This window comes from Perognathus longimembris, chromosome 17, assembly GCF_023159225.1.
Source record: "Perognathus longimembris pacificus isolate PPM17 chromosome 17, ASM2315922v1, whole genome shotgun sequence".
Classification (NCBI taxonomy): domain Eukaryota; kingdom Metazoa; phylum Chordata; class Mammalia; order Rodentia; family Heteromyidae; genus Perognathus; species Perognathus longimembris.
This window is the reverse complement of record NC_063177.1, coordinates 35,651,377-35,677,956: the sequence shown is the minus strand read 5'-3', so window position 1 is coordinate 35,677,956 and position 26,580 is coordinate 35,651,377. Positions and strand designations below refer to the sequence as shown.

Here is a 26,580-nt window from a genome sequence, read left to right as displayed (position 1 = left end):
AGCACAATCACGTGACTTTTCTTCCAGGGAAGAAAATGAACGTAGCCTGCAGAGTTGCCTACTGGACTGGCTTCCTAGGAAGCCTTGGGATGCAATTGCTTCTTGATGATGCTTTTAGCAACAGGGCCTATCTTCTGGGGCCTGAGTGTGAGATTCACCTTAATCCCTAAGTTCATCTGGGATGGAGATTTAAATTGCTATAAATTTACGCTTAATTTGAATTTCTTAGCAGAACCGTGAACTCCTGGCACATTTCCACAGGAATGCTCTTTCTTGAATGGACTTGAAGATTCAGCAGTTCCTGTGGTCTAACTACCTCCCAATTAGAAGGCTCAGACTTTGGTTTTCCAGTCTGACCCCCACTGTGCTCCGCACGGTGCGCCAGCTGCTGTCTCGCTCCCCAGAAGCGGCTCTGCAGCCGCAGCGAGGACTGTGTGTTTTCTGGGATGTTAGCTCTCCTGCCTCTGGAAGGAAAGAGATCTTGAGACCCGCTGGATGGCTGGGCAGAGGGGAAGCAGACAAGGTTTTTCTTCTTTTTTTTTTGGCCAGTCCCGGGCCTTGGACTCAGGGCCTGAGCACTGTCCCTGGCTTCTTCCCGCTCAAGGCTAGCACTCTGCCACTTGAGCCACAGCGCCGCTTCTGGCCGTTTTCTGTATATGTGGTGCTGGGGAATCGAACCTAGGGCCTCGTGTATCCGAGGCAGGCACTCTTGCCACTAGGCTATATCCCCAGCCCCAAGGTTTTTCTTCTGAAGAGACATGATTTGATTCTAGGTAATAACCAGCTGGGCTCTGGCAAGGTTTCTGATGTGTCACTAAAGAAGGTCTGAACTTTTTAGACTTTTGAAATGCTTCATATTTTTGAGACAACTTACTGTGGTTTTTATGACCCCCCAGGAAAAGAAGTTGAAACTAGAGAGGGTTTTGATGATATACCCAGAACTTATAGCAAACCAGTGGAAATCATCCTGACTATCATGAATAGCCTAACACTCTTTCACTTGGCTTTTTTCACTCAACACTGGGTGCTCTACCACTTGAGAAAGACTTCCACTTCTAGATTTTTGCTGGCTCATTGGAGATAAGAGTCTTATGGACTTTTCTGCCAGGTGGGGCTGGCTTCAAACCACATCTTCAGATCTCAGCCTTCTGAATAGCTAGAAGTATAGGCATGTGCCACTGATACCTAGCTCAGACACATCTGTTCTTGACTTTCTAATCTTATTCACACATGTAATAAATTACTTCATGTGGCATGGAAGAAAGATACCTGTTGGTCCAGTTCATCATGCTCCCAGAGCAAAGAGAGAGAGAGAGAGAAAAAAAGTACCTCTGCATTAGGGCTCAGAAGCTTCAGAGGATAAAATTTAGAACTGGCTTTCGTTAGAGGTTTCAGAATTATGTTGTTCTACCAGGTCAAGGGTTTTTGACATTCTGGGGGAGATAATTAGAAGATGACATTTCTCACCTGGCAAGACTTCATAAATATCCTCTTCCTTCCCTGTAGGATCTTGTATCCCCATACTCGCAGGCGAGATGCTAGGTCGGCACTGTGAACCCGAATTTGGGGCGTTAAAACCATCAATATCATCATACATCTCCTCCTCCTCCTCTTCCTCTTCCTCTTCATAGGGGATGGTTAAGGAGCTCAGATCTGCCAGGGAGGGAAAAAAAAGAGACGAGACTGAATCCAGATAGGGAGTAAAAGGAAAGAATAAAGCAGAGCAGGAAGGAGGGCGAAGGAGGAGGAGGGATGAGAATAAAACATGTCAAGAGAAAATGAAATACTAGGCTAAGTGCTGTTATTTCTAATGTGAGCCTAGGTGGCAGGAAATCTAGAGAAAAGGCCAGCCTCGTACTATATCAGGTTTAAACCATCAACATAAATCCTTCCTTGCAATAAAACTTGGTCAGGATGGAGCAGCCCTGAAAAGTATGGGTGTGTGAATGAGAGCATGAGGCGAAGGGAAGAAAGGAGGTCAGACGAGGACATGCCAGTGTGCCATGCACTGCTCATCAAGTAGAAAACTGGACGGGTGACTGATCACCCATGATCTCCAGGGCAGCTGCAACGGCGACCATAGGCTACTGCTATGAGCTGTTGGAAACCCACCTCCTCCTATGGTCTTAGTGTAGAATTTCAGGCCAATGTATTTGTACCAGAGGAAAAAAGGGAAGCGAAAAAGAAAGGGGGCCAGGCCCCATTGGTTCACATTTGTAATCTCTGCTACTCAGGAGGCTGAGATCTGAGGATCACAGTTCAAAGTCAGCCTGGGTAGGGAGGTCTGTGAGATTATTTTCTCCAACTAACTACCAAAAAGCCAGCCAAAAATGGAGCTGTGGCTCAAATGGCAGATTATCAGCCTTGAGCCAACAAGCTAAGGAAAAGTACCCATGCCCTGAGTTCAAGCCCTGGGACTGAGACAAAAGAAAAAGAAAATTAAAAAAGAAGGGGATATGGAAAAAATAGAATAGTAAAGCAAGACCAAGTGAAACAGCTAAATGATGCAAGTACACAGTCTGACCTTAAAGTGGGTCACCGCATAGGGGATGTTGAGCCATTACAGCACTTGGGGAGCACAGGGGCAAGGCAGGGAGATTGGTTTATCTTTCGTTGGGGAACTGGGAAGTCATTCTCTGACGTGTGGTACAGAGCATTCTCTAACACCCCATCGAGGGGCCTCTATAGGACGAGAGAATGCAGTCAGCAGACTCTGGGGAAGGGAAGGATGGAGAGACATGATGGTTCATTTCCAAACCCAATAAAACTGTTTGGCTTGATTAGGCTTTTAATAAAGATTGTGCACCAATTTTCCTCTGAATTCTTGGTACCACTTCATATGAGGAAAGGATCAAAGGCACATTTGTGGCTTAAACCATATGTTATTATTTTGTTTGTTTTAAAATAAAATGGAATGAATAATTCCTTCAATGTGGGATTCTGAAAGTACCACAGGGTAAAGCTCAATAAAGCTGCTTTGAGTTTTATTGAGGTTTACACACTTAGGGGTATATTACACGCATAAATCCTAGGCACCTAGATTAGAGTGTACCCTGTAGCCTCGCCATCAATGCTCATGTTTGCCTAGTTCCAGTCTATTATACATGACGCGGCTGCTAGATGCAATAGTTTTTTTTTTCTTTTTTGTGATAGCAAAGGCATAACTAAGTAAAATAGGCAATTCTTGTAATTAAAGCTCGGGTGCTCAGTTCTTTTTAGTCACAACAAAGTCTTACAGTAGAATAAAAAATGGCAACAAGAAGGCTTGGGGTTTTTAGGTTGAGTCTTCAGCCTTGTATAAAGTGGATGCCTTTGCTTTCTGAAAGACAGGGTCCTGTGTCAGGGCAAATGAAGGTTTTCTGCTGTCAAGAGACATGCTCAAGGTAGACTCTATCTACTTGCTAGGCAAGACTTCCAGGGCGCTGCCATGACTGTGTTTGCAGGCTGGCCAGCAGAGGGAACTGTAAGAGCAGTCATTTAACATAACATCTTCAGGCAAAGGAACATCTCAAAGCAAAGAACATTTTATTGCGGAAACAGTGATTTGTTTTAATGTCCCTGATGGCCACCTAGATTAGTTTAGTTTAGGGGTGTGTGTGTGTGTGTGTGTGTGTGTGTGTGTGTGTGTGTGTGTGTGTGTGTGTCTGAACTCAGGGCCTGATTGCTGTTCCTTAGCTTCTTCCATTCAAGGCTGGCACTCTACCTCTTGAGCCATTCCTCTATGCACAGCCTTTTGGTGGTTAGTTGGGGTGGAAGTAACACCTTCACTTTTTAGACACTCTATCTGCCCAGGCTGGCAGATCTCAGCATCTTGAGTAGTTAGAATTATAGGCGTGAGCTACTGGTGCCTGCCTAGAGTTCTAGTTCTTAGATTTTTGAACCTCAATTGCAGTTCTATGACTTTAAGTTGGAAATGATGAACTTCCTTTCCAGAATAATAGGAGTTAGGAGGGAGTGGAAGAGCCATTTCTCATGAGTTTCCTTTCCTAATCATTATGAATATTATAGACTTGCCTGTATGTTAGTAGATGAGGTGGGTTATTTCCTTCCCTTCTCAATTATACGTGGTACTAGTTGTTCTAGTATAGGGGCTTAATGGGGAGGGTAGAGGTGAGAAAGGGCAGAAAAAGTTCATATGAAAACCATTACATTATACTTATGCAACCTATCTTCAAGTATATATTCCCTTATTACATGCTGTACTTTTGTAGTAATAAGAGTCCCTTCCCTCTACCCATTTTAGCAGTACAAGGGTTCGAACTTAGGGTTTCACACTTGCTAAACAAGTACTCAACCACCTAAGCCACACATCCAGTGAGACTTACCCTTCAACAAGAAACTTATCTGATCCACCCAGTCTCTGGCTTCCGCTGGACTAGTAGCTGTAAACTAGAGAAAAATCAGTGAATTAATTTCTCCCCTTTACTAAAATTTTCATGAATATTGATAGGAAGACCCAAAAGGAAGGGAGGGAATTTGTGAGTTTCAAAGTCAAGTTTAAAGATGAGAATTCTTTTGTATGCTTAATATTGGGGGTAAAAAGCAAATATCTCAAACCATTTTTTTTCTCCTTCAGCAATTTCACATTTTCACATTTCTTTAAGTCTAGACATTTATGTTCATACACATTGATTCATTTGGTTATTTTTCATTAGGATCTATCTGAGGAAAATTTAGAGGGACAAAAGGCAAAGTAACATGGAATAAAAGATGGAAAACACTGCAAAGCAGGTGCATTAGATAATAAGTGTGTTTGGTTTACTTGATAATTTTTCAGTGCGGAGGATGGAATCTTCTAGACAAGCACTGGACAGACAGCACTTATTGCCTGGAGTAGGTCAGGGAGGCTTGGTGAGGTGTTTTTTTTTTGTTTTTTGTTTTTTTTAAGAGTTGGTAGAGAGCCAAGCACTGACGGCTCACGTCTATAATCCTAGTTACTCAGGAGGCTGAGATCTAAGGATTGCAGTTTGAAGCCAGCGCAGGCAGGAAAGTTCGCGAGATTCTTATTTGCAATTAACTACCAGAAAACAGGAAATGGAGCTGTGGTTCAAAGTGGTAGAGTGCTAGCCTTAAGCCGAAAGGCTTAGGGACAGCACCCAGGCTCTGAGTTCAAGCCCCATGACTGACAAACAAAAAACAAAAAGAGTTGGTGGAGACTGGTGGAGGGAGCTGGACCTAGCAGGTGGGCGGAAACCCGTACGAAGGATCAGGAGCACTGTTCCCACACAGGTGGGCGGATCAGCTTGACTAGTGAACAGTCACCAATGGAAAGGGAGTTGAGAGTCAGAGAAGAGAGTGGAGAAAAGCTCCCTGAGTACTAGGAGTCCAGACTTTTAATGTGGGTGGCAGGAAACCACACTCCATTCTCCCTATGGGAGTAAGAGGTTCTTTCAGTGGCTGTGGGTAGGAGGGATTGAAACAGGGAAATCTCATCACAGAAGACTGTTTAACTAGTCCTGTGGGTGAAAAGATAGGGACTTAGCTATTGTCATGACCATGGGATTAAGTAGGAAGGGAAAGACTCAATCCACAGACCAAAGTAATGATGTGAACTCAATGGGCCAAACAAAGAGGAAGTAAATAAACCACATTCTGACTCACAAAACCAGCCAGTCAAGCATCAATCTCTTCCTGTTTTTTTTTTTTTTTTTTAATGAATCAATTTGAAATAACTGTTCCTGAAAGACATGTCAATTGTATGGATGTTAGGATGAGAAATGTAGATTCCTGCAAAATACTTATAGTCGCAGAGGCAGTCATTCTTAGTTTCTTAAAAACACATTTCTGTTAAAAGCCTCTAGAGATATTGGTTTGGACTTTTCCTCCAAATTTCTGCCTGGATGTAATATCAATAAAGTTTAGTAATAAAAATAACTTAGAGGCTGGGTTCCAGTGGCTCTTGTTTATTGTAACCTCAGCTACTCAGGAGGTTGAGACCTGGATAACAGTTCAAAGCTAGCCTGAGCAGGGAAGTCCACGAGACTCTTATCTCTAAGTAGCCATCAAAAATAGCTGCAAATGGAGCTGTGGCACAATTGGTAATGTTAGCCTTGAGAAAAAGAAAAAAAAAACTTAGGGACAACCCTACCCCCCTTAGAAATATACTCAGTGGACACATCTACATTCTAAAATATTTACAGAAGATTCTATAGAAAAGTTTTAGTTTAAATTAAAAAAAACTTGTTCAATTGCACAATGAAGATCTAGCTTCTTATTATCAGTACTATTATCAAATTAGGACTTAATATATAGTAGAAATATAAAAAGTTAATCCTGAGAAGAATTTGAAGAGTCAAGGGATTTATTACATTGCTAACTGCATTTTAACATGTTTTTTCTTTCTCATAGGTTACCTAAGGTTTTATTACACTATTTTAGTGAAGCTGTGAAAAACCAAAAAATTTCCAACAAGCAGGAAATAACATATACCTATAGCTAAATTTTTTGTTGAAAAATCACTATATTGCCATAGTCATATTTTAAAATTCTTTTAATTAACTTTTATAGGGGGTAGAAAATACATGAGGTAAAGGTTCCAATATATAGAAATGAACTTGGTGGGAATACATTTTCTTTTCCTACAAAGATCCTGGAGTCCCTCAGTTACCATCAGCATACACACCTTGGAAATCCAACATACCAATGAGATTTCCACAGACACAATGGCACAGGAAAGTTAGTTTGAATAGCAAGATGAACAGGAAAACAAAGGAGTTTCCATTCTTGAGGTACAGTTTCCTCTTTTTTCTTTTTCTTTTTTTTTCTGGATTTCGTGGAAGTAAAGACAATCAGTTGAAAAATAAAGAGAAAGGGACATATGGGAATGTCATTAGTGACGAAGACAAGCTGGGGAACTGGGTTGTGTACCGCAATAAGCAAGCATGTCACCGGAGGCAAGATGGGGAACGGAGGGATGAAGAGCTGGAAGCCAAGTGAAGGCTGCAAATAGGAGGAACACAGACACAGAGGAGAAGGGAGTGTATCACAAAGCAAAGAGCAGGGCAAGAAAGAGGGTTGCAGCTGGTAAGAAATGAGCAGGAAACAAGATGGTGCCCAACACAGCCATCATGGCTCACCGACTATAGGGAAAGGCAATCCTGGTGGCTCACCATTTCCTTGGTTCATCCTACCTCATAGCTGCGCCTATCCTGAGAGGTCAGTTCAAAGCAGGATTCTTTCTTGGAGTCTCTTCGGAGGTGAGGGGCCATTCGGACACTGTAGCCCTTAATGAGAAAGGTCCCTTTGGGCTGCTTGCCTGCAAGAGAGGAAAAGCTCCCTGTGTCCCAGAGAAACAGCTGTTATACCCCAGAAGAACCACATAGTTCAGGAAGAGATTATTCCAGAAACTCAAGAAGAGGTTACTGCTATTGCTAAGCAGCTATCCCTGTAAATTAGGCAAATGCAACATGCAAGGTTCTTTGACCAACAGAGACAGAGAATCTATTAAAATGTTAAGAGATCTACAATAACAGAATAAAGGAACTAATTACAGCCGGGAGAGTGGCTGGAAATGGAAGGCTCTTGAAGTCTATTACAGAGCTGGAATTGTTGTTTTGAGGGGGCTGGCACAGCTGACTTTTTTTTTTGTCTGTCATGGGGCTTGAACTCAGGGCCTGGGCACTGTCCCTGAGCTCTTCAGCTCAAGGCTAGCACTCTACCACTTGAGCCACAGTGCCACTTCCAGGTTTCTGGTGGTTATTTGGAGATAAGAGTCTCACGGACTTTCCTGTCTGGGGTTGGCTTTGAACTGCCATCATCAGATCTCAGCCTCCTGAGTAGCTAGGATTACAGGCATGAGCTATCAGTGCCTGGCTATGGCTGGCTTCTTAACTACCATGTTTCATCATCTCTGAAATTCCTCTGGCTCACAGCTGACTTTTGAGTGGAGGAACAGCAGCACGGGATGGGGTGGGGGGATTATAAGGTCCTGGAAATCTCCTCTTATATTCGATATGTATTTGGGCCAAGCCACTCCTTCCCCCCTCGCCGCCCTCCTGCTGGTCAGCTGGGAATGAGAATGGCTAGGAAGAGAATAATTAAAACTATATTCTGTCTTCTTGCCCCGGGGGTCAAATTGTGAATCCACAGAGCACTGTGGGTATTTTTAGATGATGAGGAAGGAAACCAAAGGAAAATGACTCTAAATCAAGGAAAGGAAACATTCCTCTAGATGTCACTCCTTTTCTAAAACATAAGACTATTAGAAACAGGAAGTGAGAGGTTGGCCCGGAAGGATTTTTGTGTTTATCGATGGGTGTGGTGGCTCATGTCTGTAGTCCGGGAGGCATAGATAGGAGGATTGAGGCCAGGCCCAGGCCAAAAATCTTACAAAGCTTTAGAAAAATAATAAAAGCATAGAGAGGCCTGTGGGCATGGCCCTTACCCCCAAATTTTGTGTTCATGTGTGTAGAGTTTAGGCAGAACACATAGAGGACTGCAACCACCATGTCTGGGTGGTGCTTGTACCCCACATAATGTGGAATGAATTGCCTAATAGATACTTTTTTGTGCATGGTGCTGGTGATCAAACTCATGACCCCATACATGCTAGGCAAGTGATCCATTACTTACACATATATACATATATGTATATGTATATGTATATATGTGTGTGTTTTATGGATACATTTATACCTATTATTTTTAATGGAATATATATGTTTATATATGTGTGCATTATCTATCTTTATACAGATTGAACTCAGGGCCTTAATTAAGCTTGCTAGGAAATCACTCTACCACTAGAACCACTGTATCAGCCCTTTTTGTGATGGTTCTTTTTTGAGTTAGGGTCTCTTTTTATGTTCAAGCTGGCCTGGCCTGCTATCCTCTTATTTGTGTTTTCCTGTGTTACTGGGATGATAAATAAACACACACCACTGTGCCTAGCCGTTAGTTGAGATAGAGTCTTGAAAAATGTATTTTTTTTGGTCCAGGCTGGCTTTGAACTATGATTCCCCCTGATCTCTACATCTCAAGTAGTAGCTAGGATGATACGCTTGAGTGGCTATACCTTTGATAGCTACTTTTTGGTGACAATGATAAGGCTAGCTTGGAAATGACATAATTAAAAGGGAAGGCCCTGTTTCCACCTGGTTGAGCTAAAGAAACATACAGACTGTGCACTGGCTAAGCAAATGTCCTGGGCACAATAAGAAATAACAGGCAAGAAGGGAGCCATGTAGTAGTGCTTTTGGACACCTGAATCTTTTTTGTTGTTGTTGTTGACATATCTCTCTTTGCTCTAACTGGCCACTGAAATGTTTTGTTGTTTCTTTGGTCACCAGATTTTATTTCAGCCTGCTGGCAAAATGGTCAATAAAAGCCTCTGAGGCTCTTGCTCTTCTCCCTCCTTTTTTCATAGTGAGTGTAAAGGATTCTGAACACACAGGTGCAATACTTGGTTCTATATTCCAGGTATCAGTCATTTCTTGAAATGCAAGGGAAATACTAAATTTAAAAAGCAGCAACAGGCCCAATCTCATATTTGTTTGAAGACAATGACATGAGGCTAGCTTGGATGCCTAGAATTCAGAGGAGTGCCTTCTGTGTTTGAGAGTGGGGTGAGGGTTTGAAGGACCCAGACGATGAATTGCTACATTTTCAAAGGATGCGGTTATCCGTTCTAAGTAGGGCTGTCCACTTTTCCCCTAGTTGGGACAGATTCTCAGGAATCCAGTGGTCAGCCATGAGAGGGAAAGAGAGGGAACTGCCACACAGCCAAAGGCCAATTCTGTCCACACATTCAACTCTGGTAGTATTATCAGTGATGTTATGTTAATAATCATTCGAAGAGATAATCCTTTCACAGTGACCATATCTAGTGTTTGAAGGGGCATTACTTTCTAAATTGGCCCGAGTATCTTTGGTACTGGGTAAACTATTCTTACTTCTTTGTTTTCATGCCAGTCTAGGGCCTGGGCACTATCCCTGACTTTTTGTGCTCAAAGGCTAATGCTCTACCACTTTGAGCCACATCTCTGTTTCTGGCTTTTTGGGTGGTTCATTGGCGATAAAAATCTCACAGACTTTCCTGCCTGGGCTGGCTTTGAACCTCGATCCTCAGATCTCAGGATCCTGAGTAGCTAGGATTGCAGGTGTGAATGCCTGGTAGTCATTTACCCACCGATTTCTCTCCTAAGCAAGTCCTGTGCGGGGTTAGTTAAGGCCTGCTATCAAGAGCTTCAGGGATTGAGCATGTCCAGGAGCTGGATGCTGTTGTTCAAATGCAGAACACTTACTTTTCTCATTAGCATAGTAGAAGAAGAAACCTCTGCAGATCACACACCATCGCTTCTGCCATTCCGACCCGAAGAAGCTATGATCTACACGGAAGAGCAGCAGAAGACATAAATTCAGGCAACTACAATCACTGAAGAGTCCGTAAAAGCCAACAACACCCAGTCTAGTATGTTATTGTTTTATTTCCTGGGTTAATGGACTGTAAAAACCCTCCCTTGCACTCCCACAGGTTATCCTCTATTGACTCAGAGACCAGACAACAAGCTCTGTTAAAGGTCCAAGTTCTAAACAGAGCTGTCTGCTTTGTGTTCACCTATCTGTCTTCTCAATTTCTTTTATGGCTTTCAGGTTCCAATCTCATTCTCAACTTGCCAAATTCTTCACCATAGCTTTATGTACTGCTTTCGGTATGGAAACATAATACTTCAAGTATTATGATTGTTTTTTGGTACTAAGCCAGTTTGCTTGTTGAACCTGAAATGTGGAATTCTAGCACTAGCAGTACTCATTTTAATTGAATAACTTCAAGAAAGATCAAGAGATAAGCACGTCTGCGATTTGAAGGTAGGCTGCTTGTATGATATAAAACACACACTTTGGGCAAGAGTTTCTCACTGAGACAAGAATATCATTCATTCTCTCAATAAATGTTATTTAGTACTTTTTTGTGTCAGTACTGGGGATCAGTCAGGATCTCATGCTTTCACTTGGCTTTCTTTTTGCTCAAGGCCAGTTCTCTAGCACTTGAGCCACAGCTCCACTTCTAGCTTTTTGGTAGTTAATTGGACCTAAGAGTCTCATGGACTTTCCTGCCCAAGCTGGCTTTGAATGGTGATCCTCATATCTCAGCCTCATTCCTATTATAGGTGTGAGCCATTGGTGCTCAGCTCTTCAGCACCTGTTCTATCGGAGGCATTGGGGATACAGGAGTGAACCAGGCAGAAGCAATCCTGAGCCCAATAGAGGTCTGAGTCCTCTCTCTTTCTCTCCAGACTTCCTTTCCTTCCTCATCTTGCCTTTCCTCCTATCTGCCTGGCACAGGATGGGGACAGTGCCCACTGTTAGCCGCTTCTCTCCTCAGAAGATGTGATAATTACCTTTGCTTCTTTTCTCTAAGTATCCTTGCTTGATGATGTTATCAAGCTCTTGAGCACCTTTTATGATGTCTTCTATTCCTAAAAGAAACAACACATGTTTTGTTGAAATCTGATGAGGTTTTCACCTGGGCTACGTTGGCTAATTCACATTAATGGTGGCGGGCAGAGGGGCAGATGCTTAAACATGGCCCAAAATAAAACAACTGCTCTATGATTGGGGGGAGGGAGTTAATTTTCTTCCTAATTATATTGAATGCTAAACTTGCTTGAAATGATTTAAATATACATTAACTTGTGGCAAGGGGAGACAGCTTAACTATGTACTGAGTGGCAGAAAAAGGACTCTAGAGAATGAACACTTCGTGGGGATATAAGTTCCAAATTAGAGAGCGCCATTGAGATAATCAAAAGTCAAATGAACAGCTACCATTGTATGGTCCAGCTTCCGCGGATGAAAGACTCCATTATTTGTGCAATCACCTCAAAGACGGCCATAAATATTCACTCACCTGTTGTTTTTTAGAAAGCAGTTTAAAAAATATAGATCAGAAAAATCTTTCTTTTTAGTGTTGTGGCTGCGCCTACTTCTTTACCCAATGGGTCCTTCTTCATGGGCTGTTTTCATTTGTGTGTTTCATACCTTAGCAACTCTGTGGTCACCATAAATCCTTCTAGGGTCAGTTCCAGGGTGCATTCCGGAGATGAACCACAGCAAAGCAAAACTGGTTTTTCTAGGGTTATTTTGGCTTAGTGATCTCTTTGAAAACATCTCCAAGAAATGGTAGCATAGCCATTTATGGGCTCATGCCTATAAGCCAAGCTACTCAGGAGGCTGAGATCTGGGCATAGATATTTGATTCCAGCTCTGCAGGAAAGTGTGTGAGACTTATCTCTAATGATCACAAAGCTGGAAGTGGAGGTGTGGCTCCAGTAGAGTACCAGCTTTGAGGGGAATAAAACGAAAGGACAGGCTCCGAGTTCAAGTCCCAGAACCAGCATACCTCCCCTTCCCCCCCCCCACCAGCCATCACCACCACTGAAGGAAATGACAGTAGATGTTTGTGGCGGTAGGAAGTTGGGTGAGGTCAGGATGAGGGATGGCAAAGCTGCTCTTTGGCAAGCCTACAGTCTTGGAAAATTGTTCCCAGAGGCCTAACATTGAAATCAAAGACACAGGGCTAAGGATCCTCTAAGTTTCCACGTTCCTTATTACAACCCCCTACCCGTCTATGCCCTTCATTTTTCTTTCTTAAGATCTTGTTAAACTTGAAGACACAGCTTCTGGTTAAAGATGCCAAGAGTCTGAATCATAAAAGACATGTTAAGCGTGCTATTAGAATTCAAGCCCCCTTTCTTTAAAAAAAAATGCAAATCTAAATGGCATTTTATGGAACATCTATAATTATGAAAATGGGAAGACATCGCCTCCATGTGTGGGGAGAGTCTGCAAGTATGAATATTACATTAATGTGCCCATACCAGCTCACTGATCCTGCTAGCAGGAGCATAAAAAATGCTTGAGTGAAACTTTTATTTAGATGTTAAGACTCCAGGCCCCAGCGGGGTGACAGAGACAGCCCCTGTGAGTTGCCATCAGAGAGAGAGCTTGAATTGAATTACCCAGGGGGGAGGAAGTAGAGATGAGCACTGCTTCGCTTATTTAATTTCCTTTAACTTTCAGTACATTATCAGCGTGAGGCTCTTCTCCAACCAGCCCCCCCCCCCACCCCAACCCAAGAATGCCACCAACCAAGAAAACAAAGGCACCATGTAGCAGGGATGCTTCATCTCCAAGTCACTAATTCGAGGCCAGAAGGGAAAGTACCATTCTCACTTTCTCTCTCCCAAGAGTCAAACTCTTTTCTGCTAAAATTGGCTACTGAATGAGATATTGAATTTTCTCACATAGTTGTTCACCAAGATTCTGAAGTGTAATATGGCTGGAAATATTGTCTGTTAGATGCTAAGTTTTTGTACATAGCCAGTAGGAGACCTTTTGTTGTTTTCTTACTCATTAGAGGGAATTTATATCAATGAGCTCCCCCTCCCCCCATGCTTTATGCCAGTATTGGGGCTTAAAATCAGGTGCTTTCCCTAAGCTTCCCTCCCCGCCCCCAAGATTTATGTTCTTCCATTAGGACCACAGGTCTACTTCTGGCTTTTTGGTGGTTAACTGGAGATAAGAGTGTCACAGATTTTTCTTTCCTCGGTTTGGCTTTGAACTGTGACCCTCAGATCTCAGCCTCTTGAGTAGTTAGGATTACAGGTGTGAGCCACCGGTGGTCGGCTCCATGAACTCTTTTGCCTGGCTTATTTTATATGCTATGGGAATAATGAGATGACAAGGCAAAACAAGGAATGGCTATGGGAAAACAAATTCGACAAATAAAATCAGTCTCTAGTCTATTGACTGTTTTCTATGTGCAGGCCCTATGGTGAGCTCAGTTACAGTTGTTAAGTTGACTCTAAGCGCAGTCTCATTAGCTTCCTGATCTATGAGACAAACCCATGTAAGCAAGATGGGAAGCCATGGTGACCTTTGTGCCAGCTCACAACCCTACAGATCAGGAACCGGTGATACTGAGGCTCTATGACATTAGCCATATGGTGGGTGGCAGGGGAGGGGGTGGGGGTGGGGGGGTGTGAGGCAGGGGAGTCTTGAATCCACACCTAGTAGCAGACAAACAGATCAGCACAGAGCTACTTAATGCATAATAGGAAACATGTAAATGCATTGCAGGATGGTATTAAAAAATAAGAAGGAGCCACAAACAACCATAGAAATTGCTATTTTAAGGCAAAACCCATTTCTATTTAAGTATATAATTAAAAAGAAAAGCTTTTCAACGAATCTTTTATCTGAAAAAAGATATGACCAGCTCAAAAAGATTTCAATTTATTGTGGCTAAATAGCTCTCTTTTGAATAAACCTAAGGGTGTATCACATTATTCTAGCACAAAACAGAATTGCATGAGTACCATAATCTCTCTCTCCCACTACACTTAACTCCATCTCTCTGTACAACCCACATAAAGAAAAGATTCACTTAGCTGAAGGCTCTGAGGCCATAAAGATAAGATCAAGAGTGGAGTTACCCAGAAGTGATGGGCACCCAACCTCCGTGGCCAGTGAAGATAAAAGAAATGTTCAGACATCTTTCTCTCTTCATCTTGATTCCCTTAAACCCTCATACCCCACCCAGACCCAATTCTGCAATAAAAACCCGATAGGGACAGTTTCCATCTCTCAGTGCCACGCATGATTCGTAGTCAGCTGTGCACAGCCACACCACGGGGACCCTTTAGAGTGTGATGCATTTCCATAAAACAGTCAAGATAAACGACACGGGAGCTTATGTGAGTCACGGCCTATTGAACCAGCTGTGTTCGAACCCATTGAGAAAGGAGACCTGGGATCAGTTGGCAACACCACAGCACAGGCTTATAGCACAGAAGGCTGCAGAATTCCCCCTAGCAAAAGGCTGCAGCCCTTGGGGCTGGGGATATGGCCTAGTGGCAAGAGTGCCTGCCTCATATACATGAGGCCCTGGGTTCGATTCCCTAGCACCACATATACAGAAAATGGCCAGAAGTGGCGCTGTGGCTCAAGTGGCAGAGTGCTAGCCTTGAGCAAAAAGAAGCCAGGGACAGTGCTCAGGCCCTGAGTCCAAGCCCCAGGACTGACCAAAAAAAAATTAAAAAAAAAAAGGCTGCAGCCCCTGCCCAAATGAACGAGGCGGCTCCCAACTTGCCTGACAGGCCATCTTTGCTACATTAGCTTAAAAGGAAAACTGAAGATGTTTATTTATTTATGATGGTGTGTGTGTGTGTGTGTGTGTGTGTGTGTGTGTGTGTGTATGTGTGTGTATGTGTGTGTGTGTGCGTGTGTGTTGATGTTGGAGCTAGAACTCAGGGCCTCTCGCTTTCACTTGGCTTTTTTTTCCCCCTGAAGACTGATGCTCTACCACTTGAACCTCACCTCTTCTTCGGGCTTTTTGCTGATTACTTGGAGACAAGAAGCTCATGGACTTTTCTGTCTGTGCTAGCAGAGATCCTCAGATCTCAGCCTCCTGAGTAGCTAGGATTATAGGTGTGAGCCATTTAGTACCCAGCTGCTAAGATATTGGATCATCTGATCATCTTTTGTTTAATTCTTCCCCAATGTAAATTGTGGACTTCTCGAATCTTCTTCCTCCTCCCCCATCCTTCCCACCCCCATCTCTGGTTGTGAGACTTGAACTCCTCCCCCCTCCCCCCCAACCATCCTGACCCCGAGGGTTTGATTTTGCTCAAGGCTAGAGCTCTAACCACTTTGAGCCAACAGTGCCCCTTCTGGTTTTCTGTTGGCTAATTGGAGATAAGAGTCTAGTGGACTTTCCTGCCCAAGATGGCTTCAAATAGGGTTCTCAGATCTCAGCCTCTGAGTAGCTAGGGTTACAGGCCTGAACTACTGGTGCCCAGCTGTTGTCTTTTTTAAATTACTTTTTTTTGTTTCAACAGTGAGGACCAATCAATAAATTTTACTCTGTGATGTCTAGAAAGAGTCACAAATCTTCTGATGCTGTTAGTGACCTTCTATTAGTCCCACTGGTAGAAGCTTCTAGAATTCTGTGGTTCTACTTGCTATCATCCACTTGGGCTTGCATTTATTTAGCTTTCTTTTCTATCATTGTGCTTCACTGAGAAGGAATTTAGACAGATATAAGAGAAAAATTCCTTCCTTCCATCCTTCCCTCCTTCCCTCTTTCCCTCCCTCCCTCCTTCCCTTCCTCCCTTTTTCCTTCCTTCTTTTTTTCTTTTCTCTGTAGAGTGGGGATTGAACTCAGAACCTTGCTCTCTACCACAAGACCAACACTTTGAGGTGTGGCTTAAATGGTAGACCACCAGCTGCAAGTGAAAAAAGCTGAGATCATGAAGTCTTGAGTTCAAACCCCAGTACCAGCCCTCCCCCACAGTAACAATAACAATAATAATAGCATGACATATTTTTCCTTATGATGCAGTCTATAGTGACTAAACAAAGCTGACTCGTGATCACAATTTCCTTGAAAACACTGGGTGTTCCATGGAGGTGGGCTGAGCATGTGACTGTCAGCAGAACCATTCTGACCACAACAACATTCTCACAAACAACCTGGAGTCTCTTTAATAGCTACACCATAGGAAGTGGCAACAGTGAAGTGTGGATTCCTGCCACCAATCCAGACAGTGATCCTTCAAATCACCTCCCAATTCTAAGAAGGAAGAAGGGAGTTAAAAATACAAGGTGGCCAGGCACCCATGGCCCCTATCTGTAATCTCAGCTTCTCAAGGAGGCTGAGATCTGAGGATCAAGGTTCAAAGCCATCCTGGGCATGAAAGTCTGTGCCACTCTTCTCTCCAACTAACCAACAAAAAGCCAAAACAGAAGCTGTGGCTTAAGTGGTAGATTGTCAGCCGGGAGCTAAAAAGTTAAGAAAAGGAAACAGCAAGCTGTCTCTTCATGAAACTTGCAGGATCAATGCATTCTCTGCTTATCCTGAGGCAGAGCACCATTATGCGTGTGTCACTTGAGAGCATATCTTTAAAAATGGATGATAAAATGTCACTTTCCAATCTATTTATTTACTGTCCCACTCAGTGTGAGAACCTAGAGAGCATGGAGCTGGAGTCCTGTGGTAGATTGTGTGCTTACTATGTGAGAGGCCTTGGGTTCAGTCCCACAATGTACAATGCACACACACACACACACACACACACACACACACACACACACACACAAAGTCAAAACACAATATATCCATGGAGAAAAGAAAACAACTTCATCTGGGGCTGGTATCACTTTTGCGTGCGTGCGTGCGTGCGTGCGTGCATGCGTGCGTGTGTGTGTGTGTGTGTCTTGGGGCTTGAACTCAGGGCCTGGGCAGTGTCTCTGAGCTCTTTTGCTCAAGGCTAGTGCTCTACTACTTTGAGCCACAGTGCCACTTCTGGTTTTCTGGTGGTTAATTGGAGATAAGAGTCCTATAGACTTTCTTGCCCAGGCTGGCTTTGAACTGTGATCCTCAGATCTCAGCCTCCTGAGTAGCTAGGATTACAGGCTCCATCAGCACCCAGCTGGTATGTCTTTTTAAGTGGCTCACTTTCCACCTGTCAACCATCCTGTGGCCAGAAGTCATCTTTCTAAGCATAAATTTGGTCATGCCACATTCCTGCTTAAAGACTTTAATGGTTCCCTACTGGCTATAGGATGAAACTCATTCTTCTGCATGAAGACACTGGAAAACACATAGATGAACTTGACTTTGTCATTTCACCTCCCAGTACAATCATCTTCCTTCCAGAGCCTGCGATGGGATCTACACTGTCAGGCCTTTGCTTATGCTCTTGCTTCTGTTCCCAGTTTCCATCCTCTGCTCTCATTTTCCAGTAAGGAGACCTGATTCCAATGTCATATCCTTTATGAATTGTTTTCTGGTTTCTTCATGTAGAATACACGCATCTTTAGAGCTTGAATGCCATTTTCTTTCTTTTCTCTTTTTCTTCTTTTGTCAGTTATGAGGTTCGAACTCAAGGACTAATGCTCTACCACTCTGAGCCACAGCTCCACTTTCAGTTTCTGAGTGGTTAATTGGAGATAAGAATCTCATGGTGACTTTTCTGCCTGGGTTGGCTTTGTTGAATGCCATTTCCTTCAGGGCCTTTTTTTATGTGACAATCTGGGTTCTCTTTCTTCTGACACTCTTCTCTCCTCTGTCTGTCTGTCTGTCTGTCTGTCTTTTTGTGTCAGTACTCATTTATCTTCAGGAAAACACAAGGGGGTGGTTTCTATCTGAGGAAGCCATTAACAGTCAAAGGACTATTTAGAAAGGACTGGACAGGAATTTGAACAGCTTAACCGAAAGGACTGGACAGGAATTTGAACAGCCTAACCAATGACTAATAACCCATTGCTCTTGAGAAAACAGCTGTTGGTAGTAATTTCTGATCTATAAACTTTGAGTGCCCTTGGCTTCTTACTGTGTTTCCCAATCCTGTCCCGAGAAATGGTATTTTCTATCTGCATTTCTACAGGTTAGTTTACATCTTTTCTTTTGGTGCTGTACTGGGGCTTGAACTCAGGGCCTGGGCACTATCCCTGAGGGTTTTTTTTTTTTTTTGGTCAAGGTTAGCATTTACCACTTAAGCCACAACTCCACTTCTGGCTTTTTATTGGTTAAATTTTTTTTTTTTTGCCAGTCCTGGGGCTTGAACTCAGGGCCTGAGCACTGTCCCTGGCTTCTTTTTGCTCAAGGCTAGCACTCTACCACTTGAACCACAGCACCACTTCCAGCTTTTTGTATCTATGTGGTGCTGAGGAATCGAGCCCAGGGCTTCATGTATAAGAGGTGAGCACTTTGCCCCCAGGCCATATTCCCAGCCCTTTACTGGTTCATTTGATACAAGAGTCTCATGGACTTTCCAGCAGTCCTCAGATTTTTTTTTTTTTAGTGGATAAGTGAAGATGAGTCTCATGAGGACTTGAGTTTGAATCACATGAGGACTTGATTTCAAGTCCCTTGAGTTTAAGCCTTGGGATTCCAGCTGTGAGATCCTTACATCTCAGCCTCCTGAGTAGGTAGGACGACAAGTGTGAACTACCTGTACCTGGCTAATGTGGATCCTACACGCCAACATCTGAAGTGTGGCTGAGTATTTGCCATCACTGTGCGATGGTGGGAGGCCATGCGGAGATGAACACAACGATTCTACAGTCTCTATTTTCACTTGCTCTCCAAAGTGCAAGATTTCAAGAGTAAATCGAACGATCGTAATTTTCACTTGGTCATGTCTGTCTAGTAAGAGACATTCAGATATCATCAGAGCACAGCGCTGAGAAAACTTTTAAAGCAAACAAAGCAGAAAATAAAAAAGAAGACTCAGGAAGTAATTATGGTGATTCTCTGGGGGAATTTCAGGGTGGTTGGTCTAATGAGAACTCTCACAGCCCATGAGGAAGAACTTGATGGGAGAAGCAATCATCTTAACAACATGGCTTTGACCTGCCATGTCTCATCCACTGGACAAGGGCCACTCCCCAGCCTAACCTCATGCCCAGCCAGTGCCCTGACTGGATCTGTGCAGCACTAGACTCTGAGATAGGACGATGATGATATCAGCTATGGTCAGGTACCTTTAGGGCAGAAATCACTCCCCCCCCTTTTTTTTCCTCTCAAAAAAGTACAAATGAGAGTGTTAAGTTTTGCCTTTTAGTGTGTGTGTGTGTGTGTGTGTGTGTGTGTGTGTGTGTGCGCATGCGCTAGTATTAAATCTGGAATTCAGGGCCTGGGTGCTGTCCTTTAGCTATTTGTTTGTTTTTGCTCAAGGCTGGAGCTCTACCACTTGAGCAATACCTCCACTCCTTGCTTTTTGGTGGTTCATCGTAGATAAGAGAGTACCATAAGCTTTCCTGCCCAGGCTGGCTTTGAACCATGACTATCAGCTCTCAGTCTCCTGAGTAGCTAGGATGACAAAGTATGAGTCATCAGTGCCCAGCTTTAAGATCTTTTTTCAACTTTCCTGAACTCTATAAGGAAAAATTAGAAGGGACAAAGGAGAGGACTGCTTCTTAGACCCCAGGGTTTCCCACAAGTCACTAAGCCTGTGAGGGCAAAATAGAAACATGAAATCTCAGGATCTTTTTTGCTTATGTGCTCATTAATGAAGGACCCTCACTCAACAAACAGAAACAAAAATGGAAAAAGAAACATGGAAAAAACTTCAGCATAAAATGGAAAGTTGCCAGGCTCATGCATTCTTCTCCTGGACCTAAGCCAGGTCCTACTACATTTATTGTGCTACTTGTCTGTCTGTCTGTCTATCTTTGTTACTTGTTTATAAAGTAGCAATCAAGACAAGGCAAAACCACTTTCCATCAGATCATGTGTGTGTGTGTGTGTAAGAGAGAGAGAGCAAGAGAGAGAGAGAGCATGCTTCCCTACTGAACAGTAAGGTAGGCATTCGACCTACTCTGCTACTGGGACAGCATGATTTAGGTGAAAAAGGAAAATCTAAATCACCAAGTAATGAAAACATTAAAGTTAATGCATCACAAGTGAGGAATTTATTACCATTGACTCCAATAAACAGTTATAAAACACTCGTCCTTTCCTGTCCATGCACAGGGACACAGACCCTGGACTTCATTAAGCTCAACTTTCTCTTCTTCTCCACTAGACCAGTCATGTGTGTTTGAACCAAACCACCATTTATTGTTAAGTAGACTGGTTCATTTTCTAGGGCCGTAGTAAAGCTGAAAGGCACATCCATTTTGCTTCATGGCCTCTTGGTATAGACGGATGAAATCGCAAAGTTTAGAAGACATGCAGCTTGGTATGGCTATATAAGTTTATTTAAAAGTCTCTAAAATGTATGTGTTCAAAGGTAGAGCAGCTCTTGCGGGCAGCCCATTGCTGAGGCAGGTCTATAAGTAATAATACCAGGCTAGGAGGGTGGCATATTGGATGCCAATGCACGTCAGGAACATTTAGCCCAATAATTTTTCCCCTGTTATTGTTTGGCAGAACACCTCAGAAATCTGAGATAGAAACCTATTTCCTCCCAACGTTTTTCTCTGTCACAAGGGCACACCAGTTTATCACCTTAAGGTTGTTCATGAACAAAAGAGGCTACACATATTGGATGGCTAAGGTAGATTGGTTCTGAATTCATTTGTTTTCAAGGGGGAAAAAAAGACCTAAAGTGTCTTTTTGGAAAGCCAACTGTAATTGCTGAATGGCCTGGTGGCACAGAGCAGATAGGAAAGGCAGCATGAAATTCAGGCTGCTCTGACTGAATAGTCAGGCTGGTCACATGGTAACAGTAATGCTTTATGTTTGGGGAGCACTTTAGGGTTTATAAGCTGTTCGCATGCATGGATAGCGAGGTCACACTAAGTCCAGCCTTCAGAAGCTGAAACCCAAATCCACACATAGTTGAAAAGAAGATGAACTAAAACATAAAGCTTAAGCTGGGCACCAGTGGCTTATGCCTGTAATCCTAGCTACTCAGGAGGCTGAGATCTGAGGATCATGGTTCAAAGCCAGCCTGGGCAAGAAAGCCCATGAGACTCTTATCTCCAACTAACTACTACAAAACCGAAAGTGGCACTATGGCTCAAAGTGGTAGAGTGCTAGTCCTGAGCAAAAAAGCTCAGGGACAGTGCCCAGGCCCTGAGTTCAAACCCCACGATGCACAAAAACAGCAACAACTCCCCCCCCCCCCGTAACCTCAGACAGTCTCTCTCTCTCTTTCTCTCTACCCCTTCTTCTTTTCCTCCCTCCCTCCCTCCCTCCCTCTCCCTCTCTTTTGTATCAGTACTTGGGTTTGAACTCAGGGCCTCATGCTCTTCCCTGGCCTTTTCACTTAAAGCTGGTGTTCTACCACTTGGGCCACACCTCCACTTCTGGCTTTTTGCTTACTGGTTAATTTGAGACTAAAATTGTATGGCTTCATCTGCTTGGGTTGGCTTTGAACACTGATCCTCAGATCTCAGCCTCACGAGTAGCTAGTACTACAGGCGTGAGCCACAGACACCTGGCTCAGACTGCTTTTCAGTGCCTTACTTTTAAATAAGAGCAGGCATGGAAGGATCAAGGGAACTTTGCAGAAAGGTTTCCAACACAAAAGAAAATACTAAAATATCAATATAACAGAAGGAAGTGAGAGGAAACAGTTGCTTCAGATAACAGCAAAAGAGAATTATTGTTTTACAAAAAGGGAACAAGCTGTCATTAATATTCATATTCCAAGATGGAGAAAGAAACTGATTCATGAAGGAAGATGCTTAGCTGAAACAATTCGAGAAAGGAAAGGACAGGTGTAAATTAAATACCTGACAGCCCCAAAGCAAAATCAACAGGTAAGGGGCTGGGGATATAGCCTAGTGGCAAGAGTGCCTGCCTCGGATACACGAGGCCCTAGGTTCGATTCCCCAGCACCACATATACAGAAAACGGCCAGAAGCGGCGCTGTGGCTCAAGTGGCAGAGTGCTAGCCTTGAGCGGGAAGAAGCCAGGGACAGTGCTCAGGCCCGGAGTCCAAGGCCCAGGACTGGCCAAAAAAAAAAAAAAAAAAAAAAAAAAAAAACAACAGGTAAGCTGAATGATAAACTTGAGGACATTTTTTATCTTAAACTGGGCAAAAAGAATAAGGAATGGAAATGGGAAGAAAGTAATCAAAGAAAAAACAAAATTTCTCAAAATGAAAGGTAAGTTTTCTGATTGAAAGGCTCTTCCATCCATTTAGCCCCATGAACAAAGTGGCTCATGCTTTGGTCACCACGGTTAACATCTCAGAACACAACAAGTAAGAGAAGACTCAGAGAGCTTCTGAATCACAGGGAAAATGGTTTACACACAAAGTATCAATAACTAGAATGACACTGAACTTCTGCATCATAACACTGGAAGCTAGCCACCAATGAAACACTTCCCAAATTCTCTTGAACAAGGATTTAAAGGAGCATTCTTACACACAAACTGCTAGTCAAGTATCAATGTAGAATAAGCAGGTTTCAGTCAATAATCTCAATCAACAGGTCAAGTATGGTGACACGTGCCTGTCATTTCAGTTACACGGGAGGCCATAGGCTGGAGGGTCATGGACAAAAAGGTGACAGCACACCTGAAAAATAACTAAAAAACAAGGGCTGGAGGGCATAGTTCAGATGAATAGAGTGCCTGCCTCACAAGCATGAGATGTGAAACTCAAACCCCAGTACTGCCTTCTCTCCAACAAAAGACTGGTGGTCGCTAGAAATGAACCTCCCCGAAAGCCTTTCTCAGAATGTCACCAGAAAATACGTTTCACCAAGGTGAGTGACTCTGCAAAGGACGATGGTGATGCTGGAGGCAGAAAGTGAAACTGACAAAGAAAAGGGGTCCATGAGGGACCTGGGTGAGCAGCCATCTCAGTGCAGGCAGGAGCAGGGAGGTCCTCAGGAAAGGTAGGCTAAGAAAAGAAAGGCACTGATAGGTCATGGGATGTGTTTGGGAAGGAAGAAAGTAGTAGCCAGAGGTTTGGAAAGAACCAGGGATGACAACTTAGAAAGTGAATCAAGCGAAAAAGCCAAGGCATTTGCCAACAACCAGAAATGTAATTATACAACTTTGAAAAGAGTTGATGGTAGATAATACATACATAGTTAAATAATGCCAACACTGAGTTGTTGATTAACTAAGAATTATGATATAATCATACTGTGAAAAGAGAGGGAGTGAGGGTGGAGTTGGGATAAGAGTGCTAAATCCTCCTCTGCCATGATATGAAATTAATAGATAATGTCTGAAATTGACAAATGAAAACATAGCTGTATAATTATATTGCTTAGAAAGCAGAGGGGAGAAGTTAGAGGCATGGCTTAGGTGGTACAGCATCAATCAGCCAATGAGCAAAAGTGTCAGACACGCAACGACAGGGGTCACCTCTACAGAGCAGAACTCCAGGATTGGGAAGGGGTGGCTGTTCATAACATTATTTGATTCCTAAGAACCTATATACCAGCCAGACACTGATGGCTGGTTCATAACCCTAGACACTCAGGAGGCTGAGATCTGAGAATCATGATTCAAAGCCAGCCTTGGCAGACAAATACAGGAGATTCTTATCTCCAGTTAACCAGCAAAAAGCCAGAAGTGGAACAAGTGTGGCTCAAGCAGTAGAACTCTAGCCTTGAACCGAATAATCAGGCAAGAGCAAAAGGCCCCGAGTTCAAGGCCCAGTACCAGCACATACACAAAAAATACCTAGATAAAAATAATTAAAAAAATGAAAAAAATAGTTTTAAAACTATTTTATCACAAAGCCAGGTAAGCCTCAGAGTTACATAATGGTGTCCATTTTGAATGGGTGATTACAGAAAATTCCTTAGGGGGCTGGGGATATGGTCTAGTGGCAAAGAGTGCTTGCCTCATATACACAAAGCCCTGGGTTCGATTCTCCAGCACCACATATACAGAAAACGACCAGGAGTGGCGCTGTGGTTCAAGTGGCAGAGTGCTAGCCTTGAGCAAAAAGAAGCCAGGGACAGTGCTCAGGCTCTGAGTCCGTCCAAGCCCCAGGACTGGCAAAAAATGATAATAATAATAATAAAATACACATTATAAAAAAGAAAATTCCTTAGGCATAGGAATTCAAACAAAAGATCAGTGTGGAAGAGAGAAATAACTTTATTAAAAACAATTACTTTCAGGGGCTGGGAATATGGCCTAGTAGCAAGAGTGCTTGCCTCATAAAAACAATTACTTTTAAAGTTCTATTTGAATTAGGCATCATTTTAAGAATCTTTTTGTAATCTGGAGTCCTTATGCCGTTTTCAGAGTCATTTACAATTCCAATATTGTACCATCGGTCCAATTTGCCTAAGCTTTTCTTACGCTGCAAGGGGACCTACAAAGATAGGAGTGCTCTTGTCACTTGAGATCTGCTTTATTTCCTAAGTAATAATAAAAAGTATGGAATCCTATTATGAAATTTGAGGTCAGAAGCCCAGGAGTATCACCTTGGACTGCAAGTTACAAAACTTTCATGTATCACTGGGCATAACCAGAACTGGGTAAAGTGCTCATAGTAGCCAAATCAAATCAAGGAAAATTTATTTGGAACCAACCTATGAGAGGCAGAGAGCATAGAATTCCAAGGATGTCAGGAACAGACAACTTCAGATCAGCTCAGAGAGCGAGAGAGAACGAGAGAGAGAGAGACAGACAGACAGACAGAGACAGACAGAGAGGCAGAGAGACACAGAAAGAACACCAGGCATTTTAATTTATAGGGTTGAAAAGGTACAAGGCCATAAAACAAGACACCTGTTATCCTACATTTAGAGGAAAGATTTTGGCCTTTTAAAACAATAATCAGAAACACATAATCATTATTCTAGCCATAAATTACACTTTTGATTGGGAGGGGGTGGAGGTTGAAATCGAGTTTTAAGAATAGGAAGGGAAGGAGAAGGAAAAGCAACTGCATGCCATTTTTCAAGTGAAAACAATGGTGCAATGAAGATATATGGGCGTCAGACCCACCAGGAAAGGAAGGAGGCTACGCTCTCTTCCTTCTTCTGGTGTCAGGCCCGTGACCTCCCCCACTTGAAATGCTTTGATTCCTCCTTGCCCAAGGGAATGGTAAGCATCAGGGAAAGGGATGAAGGATGCCTCAGCCTGACCTCACCTTTACATTGTCTAACGACTGAAGGGATAAATCAGCTTTCCCCTTGAAGACCTGGGTGTCAGAAGCTCCTGTGAAATGCTGGAAATATTAAATGATGTCCCCGAGGGTTTTATTGTTACTTAGTTTTCTCCTGTAACGGGCAGAGCTGTTCACATGAAGGATACGCGCCCTCAGGACCTCCATTTGTATATACAATGAAGTATGAAATTCCAACAACTCCTTGCCACTTTGGAAAAGAAAAATAAACAATTAGTGGAGATGGCACTTTGTGCCCACTGTCCTGTTTCTATTTCATCCATTTCTCTGCCTAGTCCCAAAAGAACAGTCCACACCAACAATAGGATGAGAAGGAACTCTTCACAGATCATTTTCAGGGCAGGTCGTCTGCGGTGCTTAAAAAAAAACTATACAGTCTCCATAGACAATTCAATGTATTCTTGCACTGAGCAAGAGTAAACGCTACTTCCTTTTGTCCTATGTAGTAGAGGAAGTATGCTACTAATTAGAATGAAAGAGGGAGTACCTGCATGCTAGGGTTTGATGGTTAGTTTTTTACTGTGATCTCAGCTTTGCCTTGTGATCTTCCCTTCCAGATTCTCTCTGAACAATTAAAAATAAATTTTATAGCTGGGTGCTTGTAGCCCCTGCCTGGAATCCTAGCTACTCAGTAGGCTGAGAATCTGAGGATTGTGGTTTACAGCCAGTCTGGGCAGAAAAGTCTGTGTGATGCTGATCTCCAGTTAACCAGTAGGAAACGGGAAGCAGAGGTATGGCTCAAGTGGTAGAGTGTCAGACAGCCTTGAGGGTAAAAGCTAATTAATTGAGCATCAGGCCTTGAGTTCAAGCTCTAGTATTGGTGTGTGCATGGGTGCATGTGCATGTGTGTGTGCACACACACTTTCACTCTATGGACTCTTCCATCTTCTACATCCTAAGATTTTTTTTTTTTGCCAGTCCTGGAGCTTGAACTCAGGGCCTGAGCACTGCCCCTGGCTTCTTTTTGCTCAAGGCTAGCACTCTAACACTTGAGCCACAGTGCTACTTCTGGCCGTTT

The 26,580-nt window shown here is 43.1% G+C and overlaps 1 protein-coding gene across 2 annotated transcripts in view; it reads right to left on the bottom strand.

Moving 5' to 3' along the window:
• Skap1 (src kinase associated phosphoprotein 1) overlaps positions 1–26,580 on the bottom strand; it is a 266,764-nt gene that overhangs the window by 45,301 nt on the left and 194,883 nt on the right. For both annotated transcript variants that reach the window (XM_048365024.1, XM_048365025.1), the window contains 5 exons: positions 11,340–11,417; positions 10,242–10,325; positions 7,131–7,255; positions 4,326–4,389; positions 1,468–1,653 (listed from right to left, as the gene is read on the bottom strand). In XM_048365024.1, coding sequence (XP_048220981.1) covers positions 1,468–1,653; positions 4,326–4,389; positions 7,131–7,255; positions 10,242–10,325; positions 11,340–11,417 — 537 coding nt within the window. The remainder of the gene's footprint in view (positions 1–1,467; positions 1,654–4,325; positions 4,390–7,130; positions 7,256–10,241; positions 10,326–11,339; positions 11,418–26,580) is intronic.